The sequence below is a fragment of the Dunckerocampus dactyliophorus genome, chromosome 11, assembly GCF_027744805.1.
Source record: "Dunckerocampus dactyliophorus isolate RoL2022-P2 chromosome 11, RoL_Ddac_1.1, whole genome shotgun sequence".
NCBI classification, from domain to species: Eukaryota; Metazoa; Chordata; class Actinopteri; order Syngnathiformes; family Syngnathidae; genus Dunckerocampus; species Dunckerocampus dactyliophorus.
The window spans coordinates 1222474-1249446 of NC_072829.1; the positions used below are offsets into that span (position 1 = coordinate 1222474).

The 26973-nt window shown below is 42.0% G+C and overlaps 1 protein-coding gene across 1 annotated transcript in view; it reads left to right on the forward strand.

Annotated features, from left to right (window-relative positions):
• Positions 1-26973, forward strand: part of kdrl (kinase insert domain receptor like) — an 81176-nt gene that overhangs the window by 27048 nt on the left and 27155 nt on the right. The window contains exons 8-19 of the mRNA XM_054791712.1: positions 1348-1474; positions 1888-2057; positions 4182-4338; positions 9098-9209; positions 15295-15403; positions 17009-17293; positions 17425-17571; positions 18407-18535; positions 19609-19715; positions 19840-19969; positions 23348-23452; positions 26802-26915. Coding sequence (XP_054647687.1) covers positions 1348-1474; positions 1888-2057; positions 4182-4338; positions 9098-9209; positions 15295-15403; positions 17009-17293; positions 17425-17571; positions 18407-18535; positions 19609-19715; positions 19840-19969; positions 23348-23452; positions 26802-26915 — 1692 coding nt within the window. The remainder of the gene's footprint in view (positions 1-1347; positions 1475-1887; positions 2058-4181; positions 4339-9097; positions 9210-15294; positions 15404-17008; positions 17294-17424; positions 17572-18406; positions 18536-19608; positions 19716-19839; positions 19970-23347; positions 23453-26801; positions 26916-26973) is intronic.

The following is a 26973-nucleotide window of genomic DNA, read 5'->3' on the forward strand; positions in this document are numbered from 1 at the left end:
CATTTACATCATGTGACCTGCTTATTAACTCCTTCAATCCCAGGCATTTTTCAAAAGACAACCCCTTCAGTGGCGGCCATTTTAGATGATTTTGACTGACCTTTCAAGGCACACAAAATATTGTGTTAAATGGCTGCATAAACATAAAGAAAGATTACCAAAAGAAAGATTAGACTCTCGTCTTTCATCAGAAAAAAAAGCTTTTCTGTTCTTTAGTAATCAGCAGTAGAACATAGGTACGTTTCAGGAAAATATCCGTTTCTAACTGCAAAAGGGAGACAACCAGCTTTTTGTGAAAAGATACATTTCAAGCATAACTTTCACTTTGATGCACATTTTTTGCTTTTGTGACAGCTCAAACATCTAAACAACTATACCAAAATAAACAACACAAAAAATGGTTGTTTTACATCAAAATAACAATTTATTTACAAATTTACGATTTACAATTTTCACATTTGGAACTAAACTGTGTGTGTGCACGGGTGTGCGCGCATGTGCAGTGCGTAACCTTCTGCACGCTTCCACTTCCTCCTTCCTGTCGAGTGTGTTTTTATATGCAAAAGATCCATGCCGAGCTCTTATCAAATGCATTCCTGCCATCTTGTGGCTGTTTTTATGTTTTTAAAACTGCTCTAAAAGTGACACCTTTTCTGCGTCAAAACCCAAAAGACATATACAGTAAATATGTCTTTGGAATCGGGTGTTTATAAAAACGTACGAATACGTCTTTGGTATTGAATGAGTTAACCAAGCTACAGCGACATTGTTATTATTATTGTTATTAACATTGTTACGCCTAAGAACTACGTCACTGGCGTAGTGACACCTCACCACACCACACCGGCTAGCTACTACCCTGGCTAGCGACTTGCTTCACCACACACTCGCTCACAACGCCCCAGGCCACTAGCCAAAGGTGACGCTACATACTGTATTGGAGCTGCCGCCACTGCTGCTGTGTTTTTGATGCTAAGTGTAGTGTTCCTTTCTATGTTGCTATGTGAAATAATGTTTTAAATGAGCAAAATATTGTAAGCATTCCATGTTATCATGAATGTACAGTACCTGCTACCACATGCTCACAGCATGGATAGAAAACCATTCAACCTTGTTGGAGCTTTTTGGAGGCAGAAGAGGTGCGTCCCATTACATGCATCAATTAGCTGCCTCTTTTTACCTGTTGTTATATCTTTAGAACGCACAGAAATGAGAAAGGCATGTGTGTTCATGTCTCACATAAGGATTGTGGATGAGATGGGCAGCATTTTTAAAAACTGCACTTTTCCTTTAATGTTATGTTTAACTCCATTTTTCCCATGTTTTTTATGTATTTCTTTCGTACAGAGCACCCATTTATCAACATTTCCTATAAACATGAGCGGCACGGCACGGTGGTGGTCAAAGAGGGCAGAAAGAAGCTCGTGTTTGAACCCAAAGTCAACGCTCTGCCACCACCGGATGTGATGACCTGGCAAGTACACAACAAGTAGAAGTAGAGGTCAATGTCAAGGTCGACTGCTTGTCAAGTATAAAGACAAGTTCACCATAGTAAAAGTCAAATCCTGTAAGTTCAACTAATATGAGTACAAAGTCAAACCAATCATCCTCTGACAGACACGTAATAGTGAGGGAATAGGACCAGGGCTGTCCAAAGTGCGGCCGGGGGCCATTTGTGGCCCGCAGCTGCTTTTTTTAATGGCCCTTGGCTCTTGCAAGATCTCCTAGTGGCATATTTTTCTCAAATACTTTGACAGACCTTCCAATTGTACTTTGGATGTGTAGTCCACCCTTCCAAGTGGGACAGGCTCCCCTGAACAGCAGGAGCAGTCAAACAATGTTAGCATGTTTGCACAATAAATGAAAAATGTGTGTTTTGACTCCCAGGTATAAAGATGATGTCCCCATCCTGAGGAATTCCGACTGCTACAGGACGTCTGGTCTCAGCTTGATCATCACTGATCTGCAGCGGAACCACGCCGGGGTCTACACCGTCAGCCTCGGACACCGAGCCAAGGGCCTGTACCGCAATCTCAGCTACAGCCTGGAAATCGAAAGTAAGCTGCTGCCATAAAGATCCACGTCCATATCCATGCTGCGGCAGCTCCGGGTCGCTCCACCGGACGGCAGGTAGCAGCTTTAGTTTGAGAGGAATTTGTTGATTCCAGAGCCGGACTGACGTCGCCGCCGCAGCTGTTGTTGATTATTTGGGCCTCTTTAGTAGGGGGGTTGGCACGTGTGTAAACTGTATGCAGGCTCCCGCCCCCCCCCAGATCATTTGTTTGCATCCCCAGTGTGTGTATACTGTATATGCAGCCGTCATATGGTCATCATGCTGGAATATTGTCATGATACACATCATGTGTAATCATGGTCGTATCGGTTTCAGACCTGCGTCACAAGTTACATTCTAGAACCTCAAAGACAAAGTCAGAATTATGAGACAGAAAGTTGAAATTATGAGATAAAAAGTCAAAATTATGAGATAGGAAAGCCATAAATATGAGATAGGAGAGTCATAAATATCAGAAAAATTTGAAATCATGAGATAAAACGTCATAAAATGAGATTAAAAGTCTTAATTATGAGATTAAAAAATCAAAATTATGAGATGTCAGAATTATGTGAAAAAAGTCAAAATTATGAGATAAAAAGTCAAAATTAGTAGATAAAAAGTCATAATTATGAGATAAAAAGTTCCAGTGGAAATGATGAGATGCAAACTGCATGTGCAGCTTTTGTGACATGGCACTCCGCACATGCGTAGTTACTATCTAATAATTATTACCTTTTATCTCATAACTATGACTTTTTCTGATAATTATGACTTGCATATCTCACAATTTCGACTTTTTGTCTCATAATTATGACGTACCGTTGTTTTTGTTCTTTCAATGGCGGAAACAGGCTTTCTTGGAGTAACAAACTGCCAGAAAGAATTTAGAAACGCATAAATAAATGCAGGCTACATACATAGATGATGAAGTAATGATCAATAAATGAAATATGTAGCGAGATATCGCTGAAACACTACATCATGTTCACAGTTAAGAGCAATTTCGATGACAAAAGGGCTTTCATAGCATGCTTCAGACCCCAACGTGGTGCCAACATATGACGGGGAATAGTTCTTTGGAGTGCTTGAGTGTCACGTGGGCCGCACGGTGGTCTAGTGGTTAGCATGTTGGCCACACAGGAACAGCCTGGAGATGGGAAGACCTGGGTTGGATTCTCCCTTGGAGATATGTGGAGTTTGCATGTTCTCCCCGTGTGTGTGTGGGTTTTCTCCGGGTACTCCGGCTTCCTCCCACATTCCAAAAACATGCATGTTAGCTTCATTGGAGACTCTAAATTGTCCATAGGTATGAATGTGAGTGTTTGTCTATATGTGCCCTGCCATTGGCTGGACACCAGTCCAGGGTGTACCCTGCCTGTCACCCCAAGTCAGCTGGGATAGGCTCCAGCATACCCCTGCAACCCTAATGAGAAGAAGCGGCATAGAAAATGGATGGATGGAGTGTCCCGTGTGGCATCACTATTGGAGTGATATCAAGGAAATCACTAAGATTTATTGCAGTGAAATCAAGTAAATCAATAAGACTTATTGGAATGATATCAAGGAAATCAGTAAGATTTATTGGAGTGATATCAAGGAAATCACTAAAACTTTTTGGAGTGATATCAAGGAAATCACGAAGACTTATTGGAGTGATATCACGTAAACATTGCAGTGAGAGATTGTGATGTGAATTAAAAGACTTTGTCAAGTTTGTTTATTAGTTGTTTGAATGCTGCAAAATGGTGGTCACAGCAGAGGAGGAGGAGGTGGTGGTGTTTTGGGGGGGCTGGGGCTGTTATTTTGTCTATTGAAGCTGAGAGAATGGCCAAAGGGTACGGAACAGCGTCTGAGGTGGCACAAGCATCTTTGTCTGCTGTTGATTAAAGACCACATGCCTGAATCAGCGTCCAGGGTCTATGGGTCCACAGCGGGGTCACTCTTTAACCTACAGCCCCCAGGCTTGGCTATCATCCTGCCATTCTTCCTCCACACGGTGTCTAGAGGAGAAAGGATGTCGCTGGCACCTTTTTCACGGCTATCCATCACCGCTGTCGTTCCTCATTAGAAAGACATTATAAGATTCCACAAGCTGTCGTTTCTTATCAACTTTTACCCTCAACAGCGAAGCCCAATATTTCCGAGGGGGAGTTTGCCACGGCGGACATCCAGCCCTACATGCTTGGCAGGCCGCACCAGCTGACCTGCACCGCTCACGGGAGGCCCATGCCAAACATCACCTGGCTCTGGCAGCCGTGTGTATCCAGCCCGACCCTTAAACGGTGAGTGTGAGAAAACATCCAATCATGCAAAAAACAATATCACACAGCAAATGTACGTAAGTTATATGTGTGCCCAAACATCAAGTGCGATATTACTCAAAACAAGTCATTTTATGCTAGCTGTTTGTCAGAAAAAGGCTAATAATTTACATAAGACCACCCTCTCACACACACACACACACACACACACACACACACACACACACACACCTACACACACACACAGTCAATATACTGTAGATGAATTTAATGCATATGTCAGAATTACCAGAAAGTCATAGTTATGAGATAGCAAAGTCACAATTATGAGATTAAAAGTCAAAGCTATGATAAAAAAAAGTCCAAAGGACATCAAAAGTCCTAATTATGAGATAAAAAGGCGACATTTTGAAATAAAAACTCAAAATAACAAGCTATGTGCCGCTACGGAGGTCAGGAGAACCAGATTATAGAGGGGGAGGAGCCACCTGGCATGCCCCAGCAAGGTGCACTTTATTCGGGCACACGCTCCGAGCAGCCGGCGTGACGCCACGGAAGTCTCTGGCAAACCTTTTCAAACGCCGCGGCACAACAAGCCCAAGCGTGATAGCGGCGCTGGCGTCTCAGGCGGCTGAGGAGGTTTCTTGTGTGCTCGATGTTTTGTTTTTTTTGTTGGTACAACTAGCATGCAAAATGTCTTCCTCGCAAAGGGAATGTTTGTTTCCAAGTGAGCTCAAGGGGAAGTTACGACAGGCCGTTAACATCACAGGCAGGAGAAAAAAGGAGCGCTTGATTTGCTCACCCACCCAGTACGGGTAATCTCGCCTCATTGGAGCATTTTTTTAAATGGTCGGTTATCGGAGCTATTTTTATTATTGGATTTATCGTCATAATTCCCTTTTTTTTTTTTTTTTTTTTACAAAATGATGGATAACTGCGAAAGTGACAAGCGGATATTCAAGTATTTATTTTTGGCAGAAAAATCCTGGAATACCTTGTTGCATGATGAGATAATATCGAAGTGGAGAAGACATGCAATTGCATGCAGTACACAAGACCAAGTACATTTAGCAAGAAAGGTGAAGTGATGTATTGATGCACATTGTTTCCAGGCCTTTGCAGGCCACATAAATTAATGTGGCGGGTCAGATCGGGCCCGCGGGCTTTGAGTTTGACCCCTGTGATGTAAAAGAGCCCCCATTGTCATTTTGGGCACTATGGCCTGGGATGATAATCACACAATAAATGAAAATGAAGTGGGTAATCAATATATTGCAATGCGCATGCATGTCTGTTTTCCTCCAAACAGGCAGGAAGAGAGTTCACTCTGTGCATTGGTTTTCTGTGCGTTTGTTCCATAGAACAATGGCATTAACGGTGTGAGCCCTTTTGTCGGTCATACAGTCTCTTTGTCTCAGTCTTTGGCTAGGGGCCTGAAGCATTGTGAAGCAAGTCACTAGCTGGCTAGTAGCTAGCCGGTGCGGTGTGGCGAGGTGTCACTACCCCATTAACGTAGTTCTCAGGCGTAACAATGGTAATGGAAATGAAGCGTTGTTGGCCATTTTTTGGAGGTTTTTTCAGCAGGCTTTATTGGTGGAATAGAGCAAAATAGTGTAAGTATTGCGTGTTACCATGAATGTACCTGTTACCACACGCTCACAGCATGGATAGAAAACCATAAAATCTTCTTGGAGGTGTTTTCATAGGTGAATCCCATTACGTGTATTGTTACCTACTTCTTCTACCTGAAAAGAGACAAAGACATGTGTGATCATGTCTCCTATAAGGATTGTGGATGATGGGCAAAATTCTACAAAAAAGTTCACTTTCCTTAAGTAGAAGACAAAGCAACAGAACACGGCACATTAATCAAAGAAAAGCAGCCCCTGAGAATGGCCCTCCCATTGGAGGTCAGTGCCTTTGGATTCCAAAGAGGAAACAGTGGGGAGATATATTACCACCGAGTCCACAGCCCAGTCAGTCTTTGTGTATGTTGAGGACTGTTGGCGAATACCAGCCTGGTAGTGAACCCACAAACAAGATGAACATTCCCCGAGATCCTGGCTGGCCGGTGACAGCGGGAGACCTGCGAGGGGTAAGATCAGGCAAACAATGGGGCCATTAGCTTTGGGTTATAAGGCCCCCGCCACCATTAACAAAAACAACAACATTGCTCTTGACTTGAAGTGAGTAAGGAGGTGTAGTCCCGCTACTAAATACTTTTCATTACGCTTTTATCCGCATGATGAATAACAGCCGAGGGTGAGTGGGGTCCCACCGGCTCTTCCTGCCGGCCTAAGGATAATCAAGGCTGGCACTTTTGGAGAAGTGGCCGTGCTAATGAGAGAGAGAGCCTGGTGGGTGGTCAATTGTGCAAAATGTTTGTTTTATTAAGACCTGACCCTGCAAAGTACCTGCCGCTGGAAATTCATTGTCCGTCAAGATCGTATCTCATCTTTGGACAAAAGCAGACTCATAGAGGCTGGGAGGGTCAGGCTGAATGTGGAGCAAGGCTCTCCAACCGGTGGCTCGCAGGCCCATACCGGCACGGGACTGACCGTTCAAAACTTGGGAGCGCTGAACATTTTTGCAAGAGGTTCCTAAAAACAGCAGAGCACTGTCATATAAAGCACAGGTGTCAAACTCAAGGCCGGGGGGCGAGATGTGGCCCACCACATCATTTGATGTGGATGTGGTGTGTCAATCACGCACTTCATTTTTCCTTCGAAATTGATTTATTCTTTCATTTTGACAGAAACTGAATTGCACCGTGTTCTTCTAAGCATTAAAGGCTCCCTGACATGATTCACCAACTTTGCTTAAATATCTTATATATTTGTCTAATTATGTTCTACATTGTTACATTTCTACATTGTTACATTTTTGAAAGCAAACGGTAAATTTGCAAAAATGATATTTATAGTTGATGGCGCCAGCCCTGACGAGCTCGTTGTCGCAGCAAAGCGTCATTTCCGGAAGTGATGTGATCGGGGTGACACCTCTCAGCTAAAGCAGAGTGAACAAACACTTCTCGAGGTTGATGGTCGACTTGGTTCAGTATATTTTTCAGGCGTGCCAAAATGTTGTGTTGCTGCTGGATGTTCATAGTATCCCAGTGATACTGTACGTTTGTTTTCTTTTCCAAAAGAGGAACGTTTGGACAAAGAAAGCTCACAGAACGAGAGACAGGTGGACTTCTGTTGTTTGCAGTGATCATTTCACTGATGACTGCTTTGAAGGAACACCTTTACAAGAAGCATTTGCCTTGAAAGTGCGCTATAAACACATTTTGAAAAAGAATGCTATTCCGCCAGCGGAATAGTACCAGCCGATACATAGGAAGAAAAAAAAAAGACAAGAACGACGATTATGTCAAAGTTGCCATAGAACAGTGTAAGTCATGTCTTGTTTACATATTGTATTGCCAACACTATTCCATGATAGCGACAAGGCTGGAAAGCATTATACATGTTATATTAACAAATAAGAAAATCAGAAGAAAAAAGAAGAAAATATAAGTATAAGAATCAATAAATATGATAGGAAAAGAAACAATCTGCTTAGTCTTTCAGTGGAGCAGGACAGTGATAGTAATCTGCCACTGAATATCCTCTCTTTCTTTTTCAACAGTACAGTCGTACCTCGCAACATCGTGGTTCTTCATGCTTTTTTTTACAGAGTATGAACGCGCATTGTGTTCTGTGTCCTGATTGGCTAAGGGAGAACCCGCGCATTTTGTTGTGTGTCCTGATTGGCCGTAGACCATTGTCAATCAATCTCCTTCGTGCCGTGTCTCCTGTTGTGTTGTGACTCTGAAGTGCTTGCATGTTTGCACGTTTTCTTCCTGACAAAAGCCACAATGTCGGCAAAACGTCCTGCGCCCAAAAGGCAGAGGAGGATGCTAACCATCGCACAAGAAGTTGGACTTGTGGACACGCTGAAGGAAGGTAGACGGTACGTGGCTGTAGGGCGCCATTACGGAATCAATCAATCTTTGGTTACATAAAGAAGGAGGAATATAGCGTAAGGACGACAGCAGCAATGTTTTAACCAGGATGCAGAAACGCCACAGCGGAGCGGCGTCAGGACGAAGAGGCACGGTCAGAGGAAGTGTGAAACACGCGTGAGTCGCCATTAATCATTCCTTATGTAGGTTGGTCACATGTGTGCTGAGGGGTTTTACAGCCTTAACACATATTTAATAATTGTACAAAATAAAGCTGACTGCTTCGCGGGTTAACGACAAAGGAGGCAACGCTATTCATCATTTATGGGACACGGAACGTTGTAACATGAGGACCACCGGTAATGGTGAAGGGACAAGTCTGCCCTCTTCTGAAGATGTGCCCCCCAGAACAATTTAGTTAGAAATTTGGGGTGGTGTCTTTATGGGCAGGTTGAGAAGTTATCAGCTGTCCCTTGTTGACGGCCAAGGTCTGAGGATCAGCCTTATCTCCTTTGGCCAGATCATGTGGGGGTTTCCTGTTGGAGGTGACGCACAGCGCAGCGCCCTTCCTGTCGCTGCGGCCGTTTCCTCCTCGGCCTCTGATCTCATCAGGTTGATTGTTCGCCATCGCAGGCGGCGGGGGGGGGGTCAATTCTATGCTTGCTCTCCACTTGCTCTCACCCAAGGCCGAGACTCTACACCAGTCCAACTTCCTGTGAGACGATTAGAATAAAATCTAATCATATGATTGCAGTCATACAGTGATTTGGTTTTCATCATATTTGCAATGTGTCTTAATGAGCACTTTCATTGCTGTTGTTGCTTCTCCTGCAGCTGCATTGTCTCCCCCGACCCAGTGGTGGTCAATGTGAGCCAAAAGCGCCACTCCAGCAACTGGATAAAGAGCATTAGTACCGAGCCTAAAAAGGTTCAAGGGGAAAACAAGGTATGTAACTGTTTTCACAAATGAGACTGAAAGGATGATGATGTTTTGCACATGTTTAGGGTTTGAGTTGTGTGGCAGCCAATGGGAGGCATGAGGTGCACGTGAAGGACATGAGGTGCACGTGAAGGACATGAAGACAGTACAGTCATCCATTCTTATAAGTGGTCACCAAAATGTTGAATTTTGCATGTAAAAGAGACTTACAGTATTAGAAGCATTTTTTTGGATGGCAACATTGGGCACATGCACACGGTAACGCAAAAACTGTGGATCACAATTTTTTTTTTTAGAACTGAGATTGCGTTTCTCCGGTGAAAAATGTTTTTTTCCCCACAAGTGCAGGCATGAACTGGATGATTAGCAAGACCCTCATGTGTCTGCCTTCATGTTCATGTTCAGTAATCCCTCGCCACTTCATGCTTCGAGTTTTGCAGTTAGACGCTACCATAAGTCATTCAATCCCAGCCGTTTTTCAAAAGACACGCCCTTCAGCACCAGCCGTTTTAGACCATTTGGACTGATCTCTCAAGGCACACGGAATATTGTGTTGTATGGTTATAGAAACATGGAACCTACCAAAAGAAACATTAGACTCACGTCTTTCACCAGAAAAAAAAGTTGGTTTCTTCCTTTTTCTGTTCTTCAGTAATCAGCAGAAGAAGAAAGGTAAGTTTCAGGAAAATATCAGTTCCCAACTACAAAAAGTGAGAAAACCAGATCCATTTCAAGCTTAACTTTCACTTTGAAGCTGACAGCTCCAATATCTAAACAACACACTATTTACAATTGTCACATTTGGAACAGAACTATGTGCGTGCACGTGTGTGCGCGCGTGTGCGTGCGTTACAGTTTCCCTACAATGCGTGCATTTTTTTCCGTGTGGTACGCAATGTGCTGTTACATTGCCTTTATGCAAGAGCTTCCTCTTCCTGTCGTGTGTGTTTCTCCTTCCTCTTATGATGCACTTCTGCCACCTAGTGGCCGTTTTTATATCATTAAAATTGCTCTTAAGCCCAATCCATTGGTGAGGAGTCGCATCAGCACCTCCTTTAGCCTCTCGCAAAAAACAACCAAACGTATAAATACGTTGTTGGGATTGGGTGTGGGGTTTATAAAAACATTGAATTACATCTTTGGCATCGAATGAGTTAATCATGCTGTTTGGGGTTGATAACAGCCTATTAGTCAAAAATATGTTTATTTAAGCAAATGTTAGGTATTTTTTTGCCTAAATTAAATATTTTGAAGCATAAAATGGCTAAATGAACAAAAATACCAGTGTAAGGCATTCAAAAGACTCAAAGACATTGATGAAATGTAGTATTCTACACAGGCACAATAATCCCTTCTAAAAACACCCACGCAAACTCAACTCTTAACCCCCGACATCACTTCCTGTCCGCCTCTTTCAGGTCCCCATGGGAACACATGCATAGCAACACAGAGCATGAGTCTTATTTCTGTCTTAAGTGTAATACAAGTGCCCTGTGATTGGCTGGCCACCATTCCAGGGTGTACCCGAGGCTCCAGCATACCCCCGCCACCCTTGTGAGGGCAAGCAGCATAAAAAATGGATGCATGGATGAGATCGAAACAAGTTTGGTGCGTGTTTTGTTGACAATGGCAGTGGAATGTTTTTTTTTAGTAGCACTGGAACAAGACAAGATCCACACAAGAGCCAATAGCAAGGTCGGATTCAAGTGGAAGTCTTCCATGACCGGGTCATTAAAGTCGTATCCATCGTGGCAAAGTAATAGCATTAGGTTCCACTTTGGCAGCTGGGACCAAAAGCAATGAAAAGACTCGAATCAGGTCTTTATTCTTGCACTTGGAATTATTTATTCTTGGACCAAGTGACCGGGAAAATATGTTGTTGGGTTTTTTTAGCACACTGTCAGTATGGTATCTATTTGGACAAAATACAGTAACTCTGGATATAAAATGGGGAGTGTACGTTGCAGTCGTCCCTTGTTATATCGTGGGTCCAATATTGCTCCCTCACTATATTGCGTTTGTTCCAAAAATGTAAAATTACTTAAAAAATGATGTTGTTTTGTGGTTGACTATGGCCTATTGTTAGTCCAAAAATACTGAAAGACAAGTTACATGTAGCATTGTGGTCACTCGGCATCAGTATGTGATGAGATTACGTTACCTTTCACACTGCATGGAGACTGTCTGCTGAGCCAGCAGAGCCCAGCCGTCACGCCATGGCTGAGATCGAGTGAAAAAAGGTTTTCCTCTTATCCCGTGTGGAAGTGGTACGTTTTTGGCTTCTTCCCCACTCGGTTTGACACATCTTAAGTTTAGAATAAGTACATTGGAGAGGCTAACTAGTTAGCTTGCTATGCTAGCAGCAGCCGTCTTTTGTCCCTGCTGTGATCCTGTAGCCTGCGCAATGTGATGTAAACAAAGAATAACAGGGTCGTAAAAGTGACAATGAAAATGTTCACCCTTATCAATATGATCACAATATTATTTGATGGAAAAATGCTCACACTTTTGACGCCAGGCGTCTTTGGATGCGAAAAAATCAATCAAGCAAATCAGTAAACAATAAATCATACACCGTTTCATCACTAAACCGCACTGGATTGGTTTTAGGGCGTTTAGGAAACAGACAAATGTTCTTCAATTCGTTTCTTCTGCATGCAGCGCTAAAAAAATAGCACTGTTGCTTGTGAAAAGAATGATATGCAAAATATGGGAAAGTAAAAAGTTGTCACAGAAAATGCTAAAACAAACAAAGTAGAGGCGATATAATACATTATGTAACACTGTAGTTGTTAAGTAAAAACTGTATGCGTGATGTGTGTGTCAGATGAAGCCAGGTTGTATCCGCTACGTGCAGTCTCGTCAACGTCTTTGGAAGGCCTTTGATCAGATATTTCATTTTAATCTGGTTTAGTTCACTTACCAATTACTGCAGTCCCTCTAGGCCACAGGTGGCTCGGGGGCCGCCATATCATTTTATGTGGCTCGTGAAAGCCTGGAAATAATGTACGTCACAATTAATAGATTCATAGAATTTGTTTTTATTATCTTAAGATATATCAAATGTTTGTATTTATATTTTGTTATTTATTACTTAATTAATTTCCTTTTTATATAGTTATATATTTTATTATTTTATTTATAATATTATCATAACAAATATTTGTATATATTGAATTTTTTAAAACTTATTTAAATATATTTAGATAATATCAAGTAAAAAAGAATTGTAAAAATATTTATTTTGATCAAAAAGGTCATCTTCCTTGGTAAATGTATTTCTTGTCAATTTTGACAGAAAAGTTCTTATTTTTTGTTGTCAAATCCGATTGTAGAAGATGAACGTAAACCACCTGGTGACATTATCACACGTGTGATTAGCATTTTCACTTTGTATTGTTTTACCAACAAGAAGTCAAGATGTCATTCTAATAATAATAATTCATCATAAATAGAATTCATTGTTCTATTAATTAATCATCAGTAATAAATAATCTGGTTTTGGCCCAGTTCAGTCCCAGTAGAATTGCTGTCTGTCTTGGTGTGGATGAACATGAGAGTCCTAGCTGCTGATGGAGCTAGCCTGACAACAGAATAAAAGTCATTTGTGTCTTTTTCACGGTGCATCAGGTCCAATATGTGTTGCTCATAAATACTAAGGCACCACTTCTTTACAAGTACCTGCGGCCCGAGCGCGGCTTTACGAGGGTGACGACTAAGGGTCAATGATAACAAGCAGGCGTTTAAAAGGAGAGGGATTTGCTGGTGAATTCCTTTCTGTCACTCCACATAAATCGTGTCGGCCCGTGAATTAGGCGTTGGTCACGGCTGGGCCTCCGAGCTGCTCCCCAGAAGGCAGAAGGAAGGGAAGAGAAAACAGGCGTGAGACATCGGCACAAAGGTCACCGTCCGTCTGGCGGCGGGGCTCACCTCTCAGGGACTACATGTCCTTGAAATGACTGCTTTCAGCTTGGGTTACGTCATGCCGAATAATGGCTGGAACGGAACGCCATATCAGTCAATGTTGACATTTAACCTCTTAGCACCCCTCATGCTACCGTCTATGATGTATTGGAAATGCATTGGAAGTACATACAGTACTTCTACAAAATGACAGTGTCGACCCCAGTGCCAGTTTTGACCTTCATCACGCCAGCGCAGTCGTCCCTAGCTATAGCGCAGTTTCTCCAAAAAGAATCAATGAATAAATGATGGCTGTTTGGTGGATGAGCGTGGCCTATTATTCGTCGAAAAATATTGCAAGACACGTGATGTGTGTTACTGTGGCCACTTGGCATGAGTCTTGTTATGAGATTACGTTACCTTTCACACTGCATGGAGACTGGCTGCTGAGTCAGCAGAGTTATAGTCGCCATTTCACATCACGCCATGCCGCCAAGGATAAAAGGAGTCAAGCTCCACCACTGGCCGCCGGCACATCACGTCATGCCCATCCATCCATCCATTTTCTTCCACCTATCCGGGTTCGGTTTGCAGCGGCAGCAGTCTCAGTAGGGAAGTCCAGACTTCCCGTTCCCCAGCCACCTCTTCCAGTTCCACCGGGAGGACACTAAGGCGTTCCCAGGCCAGCTGTGAGACATAATTCCTCCAGTGTGTCCTAGGTCTGCCCCGGGGCCTTCTCCCGGCTCAACTGGCTCCTCTCCAAGTGAAGGAGCAGCGGCTCTACTGTGATGACCGAGCTCCTCACCCTATCCTTAGGGTGAGTCCAGCCACCCTACGGAGGGAACTCATTTCAGCGTCTTGTATCCGCGATCTTCTTCTTTTGGTCATAACCCAAAGCTCATGACCATAGGTGGGGGTGAGAACATAGATCAATCAGTAAATTCAGAGCTTTGCCTTCTGGCTCAGCTCGGTCCGGTACAACGACTGCATTCCTGCAGACGCTGCGCTGATCCGCCTATCGACCTCACGCTCCAACCTTCCCTCACTCGTGAACAAGACCCCGAGATACTTCAACTCCTCCACCTTGGGCAGGAACTCATTCCCAACCCGGAGGGAGCAATGCACCCTTTTCTGGCTGAGAACCATGGCGTCGGATTTGAGTCTCATCCCAGAAGTTCACACTCAGCTGCAAACCACCCCAGTAAACCCTGAAGGTCACAGCCCAATGAGGCCATCAGGACCACATCCTAAGGCCCCCGAACTGTACTCCCTCTTTGCCTTGGCTGTGCCTAGACATTCTGTCCATGAAAATGATGGACAGAATCGGAAACAGGCTTGACTTACTGCTGGCAATGCCAACCAGACTCCTGCTCCAGTTGTACAAGGACTGAATGGCACGTAGTAGCACGCCACCAGTCCCAAACTCCCGGAGCACACCCCGCAGGACAGCGCTAGGGACACGCTCGAATGCCTTTTCTAAGTCCACAAAGCACATGTAGACCGGTTGGGCAAACTCCCATGTACCCTCCAGTACCCTTGCAAGGGTGTAGAGCTGGTCCAGTGTTCCACGACCGGAACGAGAACCACATTGCACCACCTGTGGCTGAGGTTGGATTACCGGTCGTACCCTTCTCTCTAGCACCCTGGAATACACTTTCCCAAGGAAGCTGCTAAGGAAAAAGGAGCCAAGCTCCACCAATGGCCGCCGGCATATCATGTCATGCCACCAAGGAAAAAAGGAGCCGAGTTCCACCACCTGCTGGCGTGACATCACGCCATGCGGCCGAGGAAAAAAGGAGCCAAGCTTACGAATCCTCTCAAATTCTCTTCTGAATGCGGCACGAATTTGGAGGTGTTTCATTCCGGCTGGTTCTGGTGCTTTGTGTGACAGGGGCTTTACTAAACGGACTTTTAAAGTGTCTCAATTGAAAAAGGCTTGATTTTGGCCCACACACTTCCAGTACACTGTTGTTGTGTGACCTCTGAGACGTGTTTAACATTGGATAAAAATAGTGAAAAATAGCATACTGGTCATATGGGACTTTTAAAACTCCAGATGTATCCTTTCATGAATGTGACCGACGTCAGGGTATAACAGGGTGGTAGCGCTTGCTACGTGAAGCCCTCTGATGCCTAGCTAGTGATCATTTGCACTTTCATTGATTGTTGCTCTGTTGATCCCATTCAGATCGTGAGCACCCTGGAGATAGGAGACGCCAGCGTGTCAGGAAATTACACCTGTTTGGCCCAGAATGAAAATGGCAAAAGCACAATGGCCGTGCCTTTCTACGTCACTGGTAAGGAGGGAACACTCTTACTGTACATCAGCGTGGATTGAACGTGTAGAGTGTTTCATGTACAATACAGGGACCATTAATGGAAACCAGGTTCCCCTTTGGCTTAGTGGCAAACATATGGGGTGCTATAATGGCATGTGTTTAAAAAACTATGAATAAGTACATTCTTTCCAGTGCAAGCGGGTCATTCCTTTTTATCTGCCATGAGAATGTGCCCTTTATGCGCCTTTTTTGGTGCTAACAAGCGAAACCTTCTGCAAAGTCAAGTTTCAGGGACAGATGGAATTGGGTGAACCCCAGCAAATATTAGACCCCGGTGTTCAAACGTTCCCTAGAGGAATTCCACCAAGGATGGAGGAGAAAACGAAGGATGAAGGAATGCCGCAAAAAAAAAAAAAAGAGGACAGAATTGTACTAACAGCTGTCTTCTCTTACGGAACACAGAATGCTTTCCAGCGATCTGAATAAACAAGCACAGTCTGCCCCCTCCCCCCACCGGGGCCCTTCACTTAGCTTCCCTCCAATTGGACGGCCGCGCCAGCGCCATCAGCGACGCTGCTGTCCAGCAACGTGCTTCCAATTAGCAGTCATCAAACAGGAAATAACTGCAAATTTGACATTCCTGTCCTTGCAACAACATGTCCCACAGCGGGGAGGGGGGGCAAACGTTTTTCCAGCAAGAGCCACATTGTGAAAAATGATATTTTGTAAAGCAGCACACGCAGATATGCTAGCAGGTTATACACATTTAGCATGAGTGCTATGAACTTCGGTTTTTGCTCTTTTTTTCCTCATTTTTGGTGTTTTCTTTTTTCAGGTATTACTTAATTGTACAAAAATACCAACTTTATTGTGTTTTGGTTTTTTTTTCTCATTTCATGACTTTAAAAACATATTTTTTCTTTAATATTTTGACTCTATACTCATAAACTTTCCTCATGATATCTTATATTCTTATTATATTCTCATCAAATTACAGCTGTTTTCTGCTTTTGGGTTTTTTTCAACTATTTCAATGTTTTTCTTGTACATTTACTTCTTGTAAATTATGACTTTATTCCCATAACGGTATACTTTTTTACACAAATTATTTTCTCTTATTAGCTCAATTGCAAAGAAAAAACACTCTTAAATGAAATGCAATGAAATATGAATAAAATATAATAAAAATAAAAAGAATATAAGATAAATAAAAAGTTCACACTTTTTACAAAAGAGGACAGATAGTACAGCACAATAATGTGGTGAATTATCTTTTACAGACAAGTGAGATATTGTAGAGCTGGATGGCATGTGGAATAAATGAAGGCCTGTAGCGTTTACTGTGGGAACGGAACTGGAGGAGTGAACTGGGAGAATGACTGCTGATTTTTCCATTTTTGCTGTGTTTTTTTTTTCTTGCTAAATTATATTTTGAGAATGTGCCACAGGCCAATAAAAAAAACAGCCAGGGGCCGCAAATGGGACCCCAGGCCACACTTTGGACAGCCCAAAGAGGACCCCAAAATTGGATGTCATTTAAACACAGATGGACACTAACCCCCACAAAAAAACACTCAGGATGTTGTGACATTGTCCTTTACGAGTCTTTTTTCTGGACATCAGATCACCAGGAGGCGATATCCATCCATCCCCCGTCCGCCCTGGAGAGGGACGACATCACTTTGACCTGCCGGGCCTCTCGATACGTCTACATGGACCTGCAGTGGTTGGACCCCAGGAATCAAACCGTCACCTCAAACGTGTCCGCTCTCCAGCTCAGCCTTTACTCCATTTCCCTTTCTCTCCACGTGCGCAACGTGACCAAAAACAGCACTGCCGGCTACAAGTGCCAAGCGTATAAGCGGCAAGATAAGGTTGAAGTTAAGTCGGCTGCTTTGAATGTGACCGGTAAGTAAGACATCATCAAGGCCGCATCAAGTGATCTGAGGGGTTCTAAGCTCCTCCTTGCATGACACCCGTGGCGCACAGTAGCTGTCCTGCACCACTAATTTGTCTGTGTTTGTTTTTGTTTTATTCAGCGAGAATGCATCCCCGTCTGAGTCAAAATCTCACCAATCAGGATGTGAACAGTAGCACCACCCTGATGCTGACTTGCCTCGCACACGGGGTTCCGCAGCCCAACGTCACATGGTACAAAAACAGCGTAATACTGGAGGAAGGCCCAGGTACAGTAAGACATTACTTGTTAATTTCTTGCTATGCTAGCGGCAGCCGTCTCTTATGTCCCTCAGCAATGTGATGTAAGCAAAGAATAATAGGATTGTAAAAGTGACTATAGGGGTGTTATTTCATGTCTAGAGGGCTCTAATAATGTTAAAAACGGTATTTAGAAGGTGGTAAACTAATGTTTTATGTCTTATTTTATCTTATTATGTTTACTATATTGGGTAATAGGAGTGTAAAGCTGACTACAGGGGTTTTATTTCATGTCTAGAGGGCTCTAATAATCTTAAAAACCATATGTGGAAGGTGGTAAACAAGTTTTATATGTCTTTATGTCTTATTTTCTCTTAATATGGCGACTATATTGGGTAATAGGAGTGTAAAGGGGACTATAGGGGCCTTATGTCATCTCTAGAGGGCTCCAATAATGTTAAAAACCGTATTTAAAAGGTGAATTAAAAAGGTAAATAAGTTTTCTTTGTCTTATACAGTATGTCTTATTTTCTCTTATTATGTGTACTATATTGGGTAATAGGAGTGTAAAGTTGACTATAGGGGTGTTATGTCATGTCTGCAGGGCTCTAATCATGGTAACAATTGTATTTAGAAGGTTATATTAACCATTAATTAATAACTATTCCATTTATTAATATTGAATCCTACTTGGCAGATATTGACTGATATCATGTTCAGGTCTGGAGCTGAACAACCGCCATAAACGAGGAAGGACTGTCCTGTCACACCTTTAATCCCACCTGATGTCAACCCAACCGTAGCGTTTACAAGCGAAAGCGCTTTAGCACCTTGTAACACCTGTTTGCCACCTGGTAACTGCAGGAATCAACCTGCAGAAGGACGGAGCGCTGATCATCGAGAGGGTGAAGAAAGACGATGAGGGTCTTTATGAGTGCGTGGCCAGCAACAGCGAGGGTGTGGTCAAAAGCGCCGCCTTTGTCACCGTGCTCGGTAAGCGTGCCTCGAATGTTTTGGCATGTCAACTTTTCAGTCTGGAAAGGCCCCCCCAACCCCCAACAGGAATGCCAAGGGAATTCTTTCTTGAGTTTTATGATGAAGGCTCTGGTGGAGGGTCCTTCCATTGAGGACATGACCTGTGGGACGTGTTAACGACGTGCCAAGCCATACTGAAATATCCATACTTCCGATACCATCTCGAAAACGGATCTTTGTCATATCGGTGAAAAGGACGACTATTCGTCTCAACTTCACTCTTTGCTTTTTTTTCCATTTTTGCTGCTTTTGTTTTATTTTTCCAAATATTTCTCCATATGGATTTTATTCTGAGTTTTTTTTTATATTATGACTTTATTCTCATAATATTTGGACTTTTCTACGAAGTATTAAGATTTTTAGTATTTTAGTATTAGTATTAGTATTTAGTATTAAGATTAGAATGAAGATTTGATCCCGTAACATTGAGACTTTTTGCTGACGAAGCTCTTCGGATGAGGAGCGAAACGTCCGACACCTTTTTCACAGAAGTACAGATGACGTCTCAAGAAGCCTTTCCCTCGATTGAGACTTTATGTCATTAGAATATGACCTTTTTTTTATTTTGACTTTATTTTTGTAAAATTACAGCAGTTTTTTCCATTTCTTTCATTTTTTTCAACTTTCCTCTTAAAAATGTTTGTCTTGTAATTAGGTAATTATTATTCCCGTAATATTTTGACTTTATTCTCGCAACATTGTAATTTTTTCCGCCACCTAAATTTCCAAAAACTACATCTTTATTCATTGTTTTGTTAGTTTCTCATAATATTACGACTTAAAAAAAAAACAAACAAAAAAACAAAAACGTTATTCCCTCAAAATGAGGACTGTTTTGATTAGATTACAACTTTTTCCATTGTTGCGGTTGTTGTTTTGTTTTTTTGTAGTTTTCTAGTTACTGTAGATTATATTTTTAGAATGTGCCACATCAAGCATATTTTTTCCTGAAATTTCGACCATGGTGTCTTTTGACGGAGGCTCCAGTGTGTTTCTGTGATTGACGTGACTGATTTGTTGTCTGTCTACAGGCGAGGAAGGAAAGCCAAACGTGGAGGTTATCATTCTGGTGTGCACGGGGGCCGCCGCCACCTTCCTCTGGCTCATGCTCATCCTCTTCATCCGCAAGCTTAGGAAGGTACGGCACGATAAAAATAAAAAACTTCATGTTTTCTCTCAAGCAAGTTGTCCTGGTGGGGCTTTTGGGGTGAATCCCATAAGAGGTGCAGCGTTAACTTGCTCATCCTGCGCTGCCCCTCTAGCAACCAGCGCAGTATAAAATGGGTCCATCCATCATCATCGACCCTGATGAGTGTCCGCTCGACGAGCAGAATGACCTCCTCCGCTATGACGGCAGCAAGTGGGAGTTTCCTCGTGACCGCCTGCGACTAGGTGCGTAATGCGCTCAATCACCTTCATCTTCACCTTCAGCAGGGCACTTGGAGGTCATGTTGGACGTGTGTTTGGGATCCTTCTCATGTAGGAAGCACAGTTTCCCAAATCAACATGTCCCAGTATACAGTAGGTGTTGCTGTTCTTTGTTGTTCATGTTTCCCCGCAGCAAATAATAATATGCTTTTTCACCGATATGATGCCATGATGATAGATATAGATACAGGATATATAAAACATCTTAGCATATTTATAAAATATCAAAGAGTTTGGACACCGCTGGCCTACTGTGTGAAATAGGAGTGGTTGCTGAAATACGTGGAATTCTTGTCACAAATCTTTTGTATGAAGGGGTTCATGTAAGCCACTTTTGGTCTGAAATAAGCCACCGATAAATGATTAAATTCAGTGGGCCTCATTCACGAAACGTTCTTACGCACAAATCTGTTCTTAAAGCCTTCTTACGAAGATTTTTGGCATTCACGAAACGTGTTCTTAACTCACAGTTCTTAGATCTAAGAACAAATTCTACGAACGCTCAGGAGGACTCTTACGCACAAGCAAAGCTTGCACTTTCAATGCGCAATCACCCTCATGATGGATTTTGCAACCTGATCCCAAAAAATGTAGTGCAAATAAAATATCCCAACAATGATTTATCATCAAAACAACTAAAATATACTCCATGGATAAATATATATTCAAATCCCAATTCATCAAAAAAAGTAGCTGGCTGGACGTGCGCTGCGCAGAGAGAGAATGTAAAGGGACCATTAGATTTATTTGCTGAAAGCCACCAATATTTGATGTCCCGCTTCAGGCTTCAGGCTTCCCTCTCTGTTCTTGCAGGTGTGCAGGATCATCAGAATAACATCGCAATGAAACGTGGTGTGTCTATTGCGCACGAGCACCCCCAGATAACGACATGCGCCCCCAGCCACGTCTTGAGCCAGAGCACGGGGCTGCTGTATTAATTAGGCAGCGTCTAATCAAATGTAACCACAGAAAAAATACATTGTCACACACAAACTATGTATTTTGACTTTATTTTTCCATCATGATTGTGTAAATATTTTCTAGAGTTTACGAAATGGTTTGGTTTCTGATTGATGGCCCGCCTCCCGTTTCCTCCAGATCCCTCCGGTGCAGTCCAATCTTTTTTTTTGAGTCTATTTTAAGTCAAACCACTTCTTTTTAACCTCTGCGGTGGTGCGTTTCTCCGTGGAAACGGCATTTATGTTTCCTGCAATGGTGCTCCATGCCGACTCTTTTTGGATGGCCTGATGACCGGTGGATACACGTGAAAATAAGGTGGTCTTGTGTTCGCTCACTCCTTGTAAAAGCACCTCTATTTCAGTAGAATTGAACTTTTTCTTTCGTTTGTTGTCCAGCTGCTCCTCAGTCTTGCCCTTGCGCGTTGCCATCTCCGCCTCCAGCTGCCTGTTGCGCACCGCACATTTTTTACCTTGTATGGGAAATAATAGGCGGTGACCTATGCAAATTAGGCCTCACATGCACGGGCATCGCAGTTGGCATTCATCAACCTAAGAACACCGGTGCGAACGATTATCCCTACTTAAGAACGTGTCGTGAATGTGGCGCAGTTTCCAACCCGCGCCTTCTTAAGTACACTTCTTAAGAAGACTTTTAAGAAGATGTTCATGAATGAGGCCCAGTGTTATTAAAAAAAAGCAACCTCAAGGCCCAGGCCATATTGTTTTATTACAGTATTAGTTACTTTTTAATTATACACTAGGTCCCCAACTTACGAACACAATTGGTTCCAGACGACCGTTCTTATGTCGAATTGTTCTTAAGTCGGGTAAAAAGTAATATTACCAATGATATAGGTACTACATGTACGTGTATACATATACAGTATATGTGTATGTATGTAAATATGAGTTTGGATGCAGTAGTAATATTAAACCAGGATAATGAATGAAAAAAACAATAATAAAAGTGATATAATAATACGTAATGATAAATGTTATTTACCTTTGAAGAGGAGTGGTCCAGCATACGTTGTTGTGGAGGAGTTGGAGGAGGAGTTATTGAAAAAAAGGACAAATGGTGGTGGTGGTTAGACTCTTCTAAAAGAGGTAGTGTTCTGTGGGTGGTGTAGAATTAAGCAGGCCTATTAACTCTTCATAAACTTTAATCACACGCTCCGTCAGGGTTGTATCATTTATCTTTCCATTTAGCTTTACACTGTATCTCCCCAGCGTCTAACTCTTCCTCTGTTGGTCCCATTAGCAGTGTCACAGCGCCCTCTACTGGTCAAGCATGTACAGTAGCAGTAGAAATACTGATTGAGTGACTGCAAGGCAAAATAAAATAAAATATAGACCAGTCGGCTTGTGTTCGTATCCGCGAGTGTTCGCTAGTCGGGTGTTCGTAAATTGGGGACCTAGTGTATTTTAATTATACTTTTAGATTATATTAAGTAATATATTAAGTAATAATACCATTTTTATTTTTTTCAGTATTTTTTTCAATATTTTCAAAATATTGTTATATTTTCATGTATTATTATTACTTTTGAATTCTATTTTAATTATACTTTTATATTACATAAAGTAATACAATATTGTTTAAATAAATTGTTTCAAAATATTTATTTTATATTTTTTTATATTTTTTCATTATTAATTTTATGATTTACTTTTAATTATATTTTAATTATGCTTTTATATTATACTAAGCAATAAACCATTTTTATTTTTTCCAATATGTTTCCAATATTTTTATTTATATTTTCATTTATTATTAATATTTACTTTTAATTATATTTTAATTTTAATTTGATATTATATTAGGGAATACGATTTTTTTTATCTTTTCTATATTTTTATTTAGATTTTCAGTTATTATTTTTATTTACTTTTTAGTTATATTTTTATTATACTTTGATGTGATATTAAGTAATCAAATAATTTAAAAAAAAATCAAAATGAGACCTAATTTTTCTTGCTCAATGTTTTTCTTTGGTTAATTTGGACAGAACATTTTGACTGCATGCAACTGGTGTTTTATTTTTCTATCTTTGTTGTCAAAGCCCGTTTAAAGTGATTTATACAATTGGGGTTCATGTAAGCGATTTTTGCTCTAAACCAAGCCACCAATAAAAGAATAAATTCAACGTTAGATCACAGGTGTCAAACTCGAGGCCCGCTTGCTACATTTCTTTTGGCAATTTGGAGAGTAAATGGTGACTGCGTGCAATTGGTGTATTTTGTTGTTTTTTCAAATGACTTCTACAACAGTTCTATCGTGATCATGGTTTGATGATGCAGTCGGCCCTCTGAGGGGAACCATACAAGTAGACTCCGACAGTGAGCCATCATCTCATACTGTATGTTCATCTTCATTTTCCAGGCAAAACTCTCGGCCACGGAGCTTTTGGAAAAGTGGTGGAGGCTTCTGCCTTTGGGATCGACAAACTGTCCACCTGCAAGACTGTTGCAGTCAAGATGCTGAAAGGTTGAGAATGTTTTTCACTCGTTTCTTTAATATGACACCACTGTGGTGAGAAAAAAAATGGAATTCTTGTTCACATAACACACACACACACACACACACACACACACACACACATCCTCAGGTTAAACCTGGGCTAAGCATGACGCCAGATAAACTGGCTTACATTAACGTCACATCGTTGACTCTTATGAGGAGCAGATGATCCAATCTATCTGTCATTTCAAAGCTCGGGACCTATTTCTTCTTTGTAGGGAGTATCGCTTCAAAGTAAAGTGTGCTGTTACAATCGAAGGCAAAGACCTCCAACTTTGCTGTTGATGAAGAGATTGAGAGACATGCGCTGTATCTCACATTTGGGATGAATGTTGCTCCAGGAGGTGAAGATGGCTTCACGGAGGGCATCCACTGTCTGGAACTATTTTTGTAAATCCATCCCCAAACGTTCTCCATTGGATTTGGATGAGGGGAACACGCAGGATGGTCCAAAAGAGTGAAGTGCAGCGTTGTCCTGTTGAAAAAGCCAGTCATTACCACACAGACGAGGGCCTTCAGTCATGAGGGACGCCCCCTGCAACATCTCCACACAGTCAGCTGCCGTTTGACGACCCTGCGCGACCTGAAGCTCCATTGTTCCATTGAAGGATCATGATGGTGGAAAACATCTCAGGTGGGATCTCCTTGTCATGCCAGTAACGTTGGAAGCCATCAGGACCATCAAGGGAGAATCAAACTTTCTTCCACCTTTCAATGTCCCATGTTTGGTGCTCTCCTGCAAATTCCAACCTTGAAGGACTCCAGGCCTTGGAAGGGCTTTTTCTTTTTAATATTTCAACTTTATGCTACTAAAATGACATTGTTTTTTCTCATAATATTATGACGTTATTCTTGTTAAAATCGGACTTTTTCTCATCAGAGTACAACTTTTTCCTTTTAATTTTTTGACTTTATTCTTGTAAAATTACTCCTCTTTTGCCCATTTTTGCTATTGTTTTTTTTTTTTATTTTCTAGATATTTCAACTTTTTCAAGTAATTTTGAAAAATGTGTTGTTTTGACTTTATTTGCATAACAGCATAAGTTTTTGCCCAAGATAATTTTCAAAAAATGGCAACTTTTGTTTTACTTGTTTGTCCTAATATTATGACTTAAAAAACATTTTGTCTCTTTAATATTTCAACTTTATGCTACTGAAATGGCATTACTTTATTATATATTTTTATTTTCGTTTAGAGACTTAGAGACTTTTTTCTCATTAGAATACAACTTTTTGCTTTGAATATTGAGATTTTATTCTTGTAAGATTACAGCTTTTTATTCCATTTTTGCTGTTTTTTAAAGATTATTTTCCTACTATTTTAACTTTATTCTTGTACACCTTTTTCTTATAATAGTGGTACTTTTAGCTCCCAGCCATTTTTCAAAAGAGCGGCCATTTTAGACCATTTTGACTGATGTTTCAAGGCACACAGAATATTGAAACATGGAACCTACCCAAAGAAACATCTCCCGTCTTTCATCCGATAAAAAAGTTAGTTTCTACCTTTTTGCGTTCTTCAGCGGTAGAACATAGGCAAGTTTCAGGAAAATATCAGTTCCTGACTAAAAAGGGAGAAAACCAGCTTCATGTGGAAAAACTTTCACTCTGACACAAATATTTTTTGCGTTTGTGACAGCTCAAATATCTAAACAACTATACCAACATAGAACACATTTGTTTTACATCAAAACAGCAATTTATTTACACATACGACACCATCAACTATTTACAATTGTCACATTTGGAACCGCACTGTGTGTGTGCACGCATGTGCATGCGCGTGTGTACATGCGCATGAGTTCAAATGTCCCTACAATGCGTAACGCTGCACTCCTTCACGCTCTCTCACTTCCTCCTTCCTGTCATGTGTGACTTTTCAGTTCAGAGCTCTTCTCAAATGCGCTTCCACCACCCAGTGGCCGTTTTTAAGGCTCAAACCTGCTCTCTCTCGTGACCTCTTTTTACCTCAAAAAGACGTCTAAATACGTCTTTGGGATCTTGTGGCCTTGAAGCAGATGAGGTCTGTGGTTGTCTGGTCTTAACATTGTGACGAGGAGTGTATTTCTGTGGGAAAGCATCCTCTTGATAGTAAACCACTTTCCCTTCAGCTTCATTAGTGAACGACAAGGAGGTTTTTCTTTTCTTTGTAGTAGATAAGCCAAGTAGAAAGCTGCCAGATCATGTAGCGCACAGATAAAAAGTAGCGGACTGTTAGTAAGATGCATAGCCTGTCATAGAATGAGTGGTGTTGGGTTTTGAAGCGCACTGTGAGGGAGGAACAGGCTCTCTTGGCTTGTTAGTTGTAGGTCAACGTTAATAGAAAGCAGCAGTTGCCTCTCTTAGCCTTTAACTCATAAATATCTGGCAGGGCCGTGCAACATAAAACTCTTAGAATCCTCGCTGTGTTCGTGGTCGTCGTAAATCAAGCTTATCCATCTTTTCGCATTAGCTTTAACAAAGGCACAAAATTAAATTCCAAAGTTATCGGGGGGTGTTCCGTAAATGAAAGCGTCTGTGTTTTGAATGAGCTGTCCTGTTTGCACGTGGTGACTTCACTATATAGACATGTTCTCTGGCCCGCTTCTTTTCTTCGCATTCTGCCTTATTCAAAAACAACATGCGCCTGCACTCCTCATCCGAATCCTAAGCAAGTTCAAAGTAGAGCTTCGAAAAAGTTGTTTAGTGCAAAGAAGCGTTAACTCGTTCAATCCCAGCACAACGTAACCTACCTGCTGCACCGTGTGGGCATACAAATAAAATATCCACGCACAATGCCATGCCAAAATGACACGTGTATTCTCCTGCCGTAAGCTTGTGCTACTCTCTCTCCCAGCATTTTGCATTTTGTTGGTCGCCTTTTTGCCTGATTGCAAAATATGTTGAGGAGGTCGTCAAGGAAGTAAACAAGCAGGGACGCTAACATCTTTTATTGTTCTTGCCACTGGACTACCCAGCATGCCTTGTGGGCACTTATAAATAACAGCTGTAAGTTACGTGTTTATCACCCACATGCTGTACTTGTTGTCGTCGCATTGATGTTGTTGTTGTTTTCAATGTGTTGCACCGTAAGTATGTCCTTCTGTTTGATGACCACCTACATACTATGTACGGCCCCCTCGGCCACATTCTTTAACCCAATGTGGCTCACGGGTCAAGACGTTTGCCCACCACTGACTTAGAACCTCCTTAAGATCCGTCAGCGCAAAATCATGAGCCTCACGTGGGACGAACACAACTAAAACTTTGATTTTTAATATGCAAGAATACGCTGCCAAGCGCCACTCTCAACCTGCCCTGCGTGTGTTTCCCACAGGTGGCGCGACGTCAAATGAGCGCAAAGCCCTGATGTCTGAGCTAAAGATCCTGATTCACATCGGCCACCACCTCAACGTGGTCAACCTGCTGGGAGCGTGCACGAAGCCCGGAGGTGAGCTCTCCTAAAAGGTCCATGTCGCTGCAAAAATTGGAAGCTGTGTCATCATTAT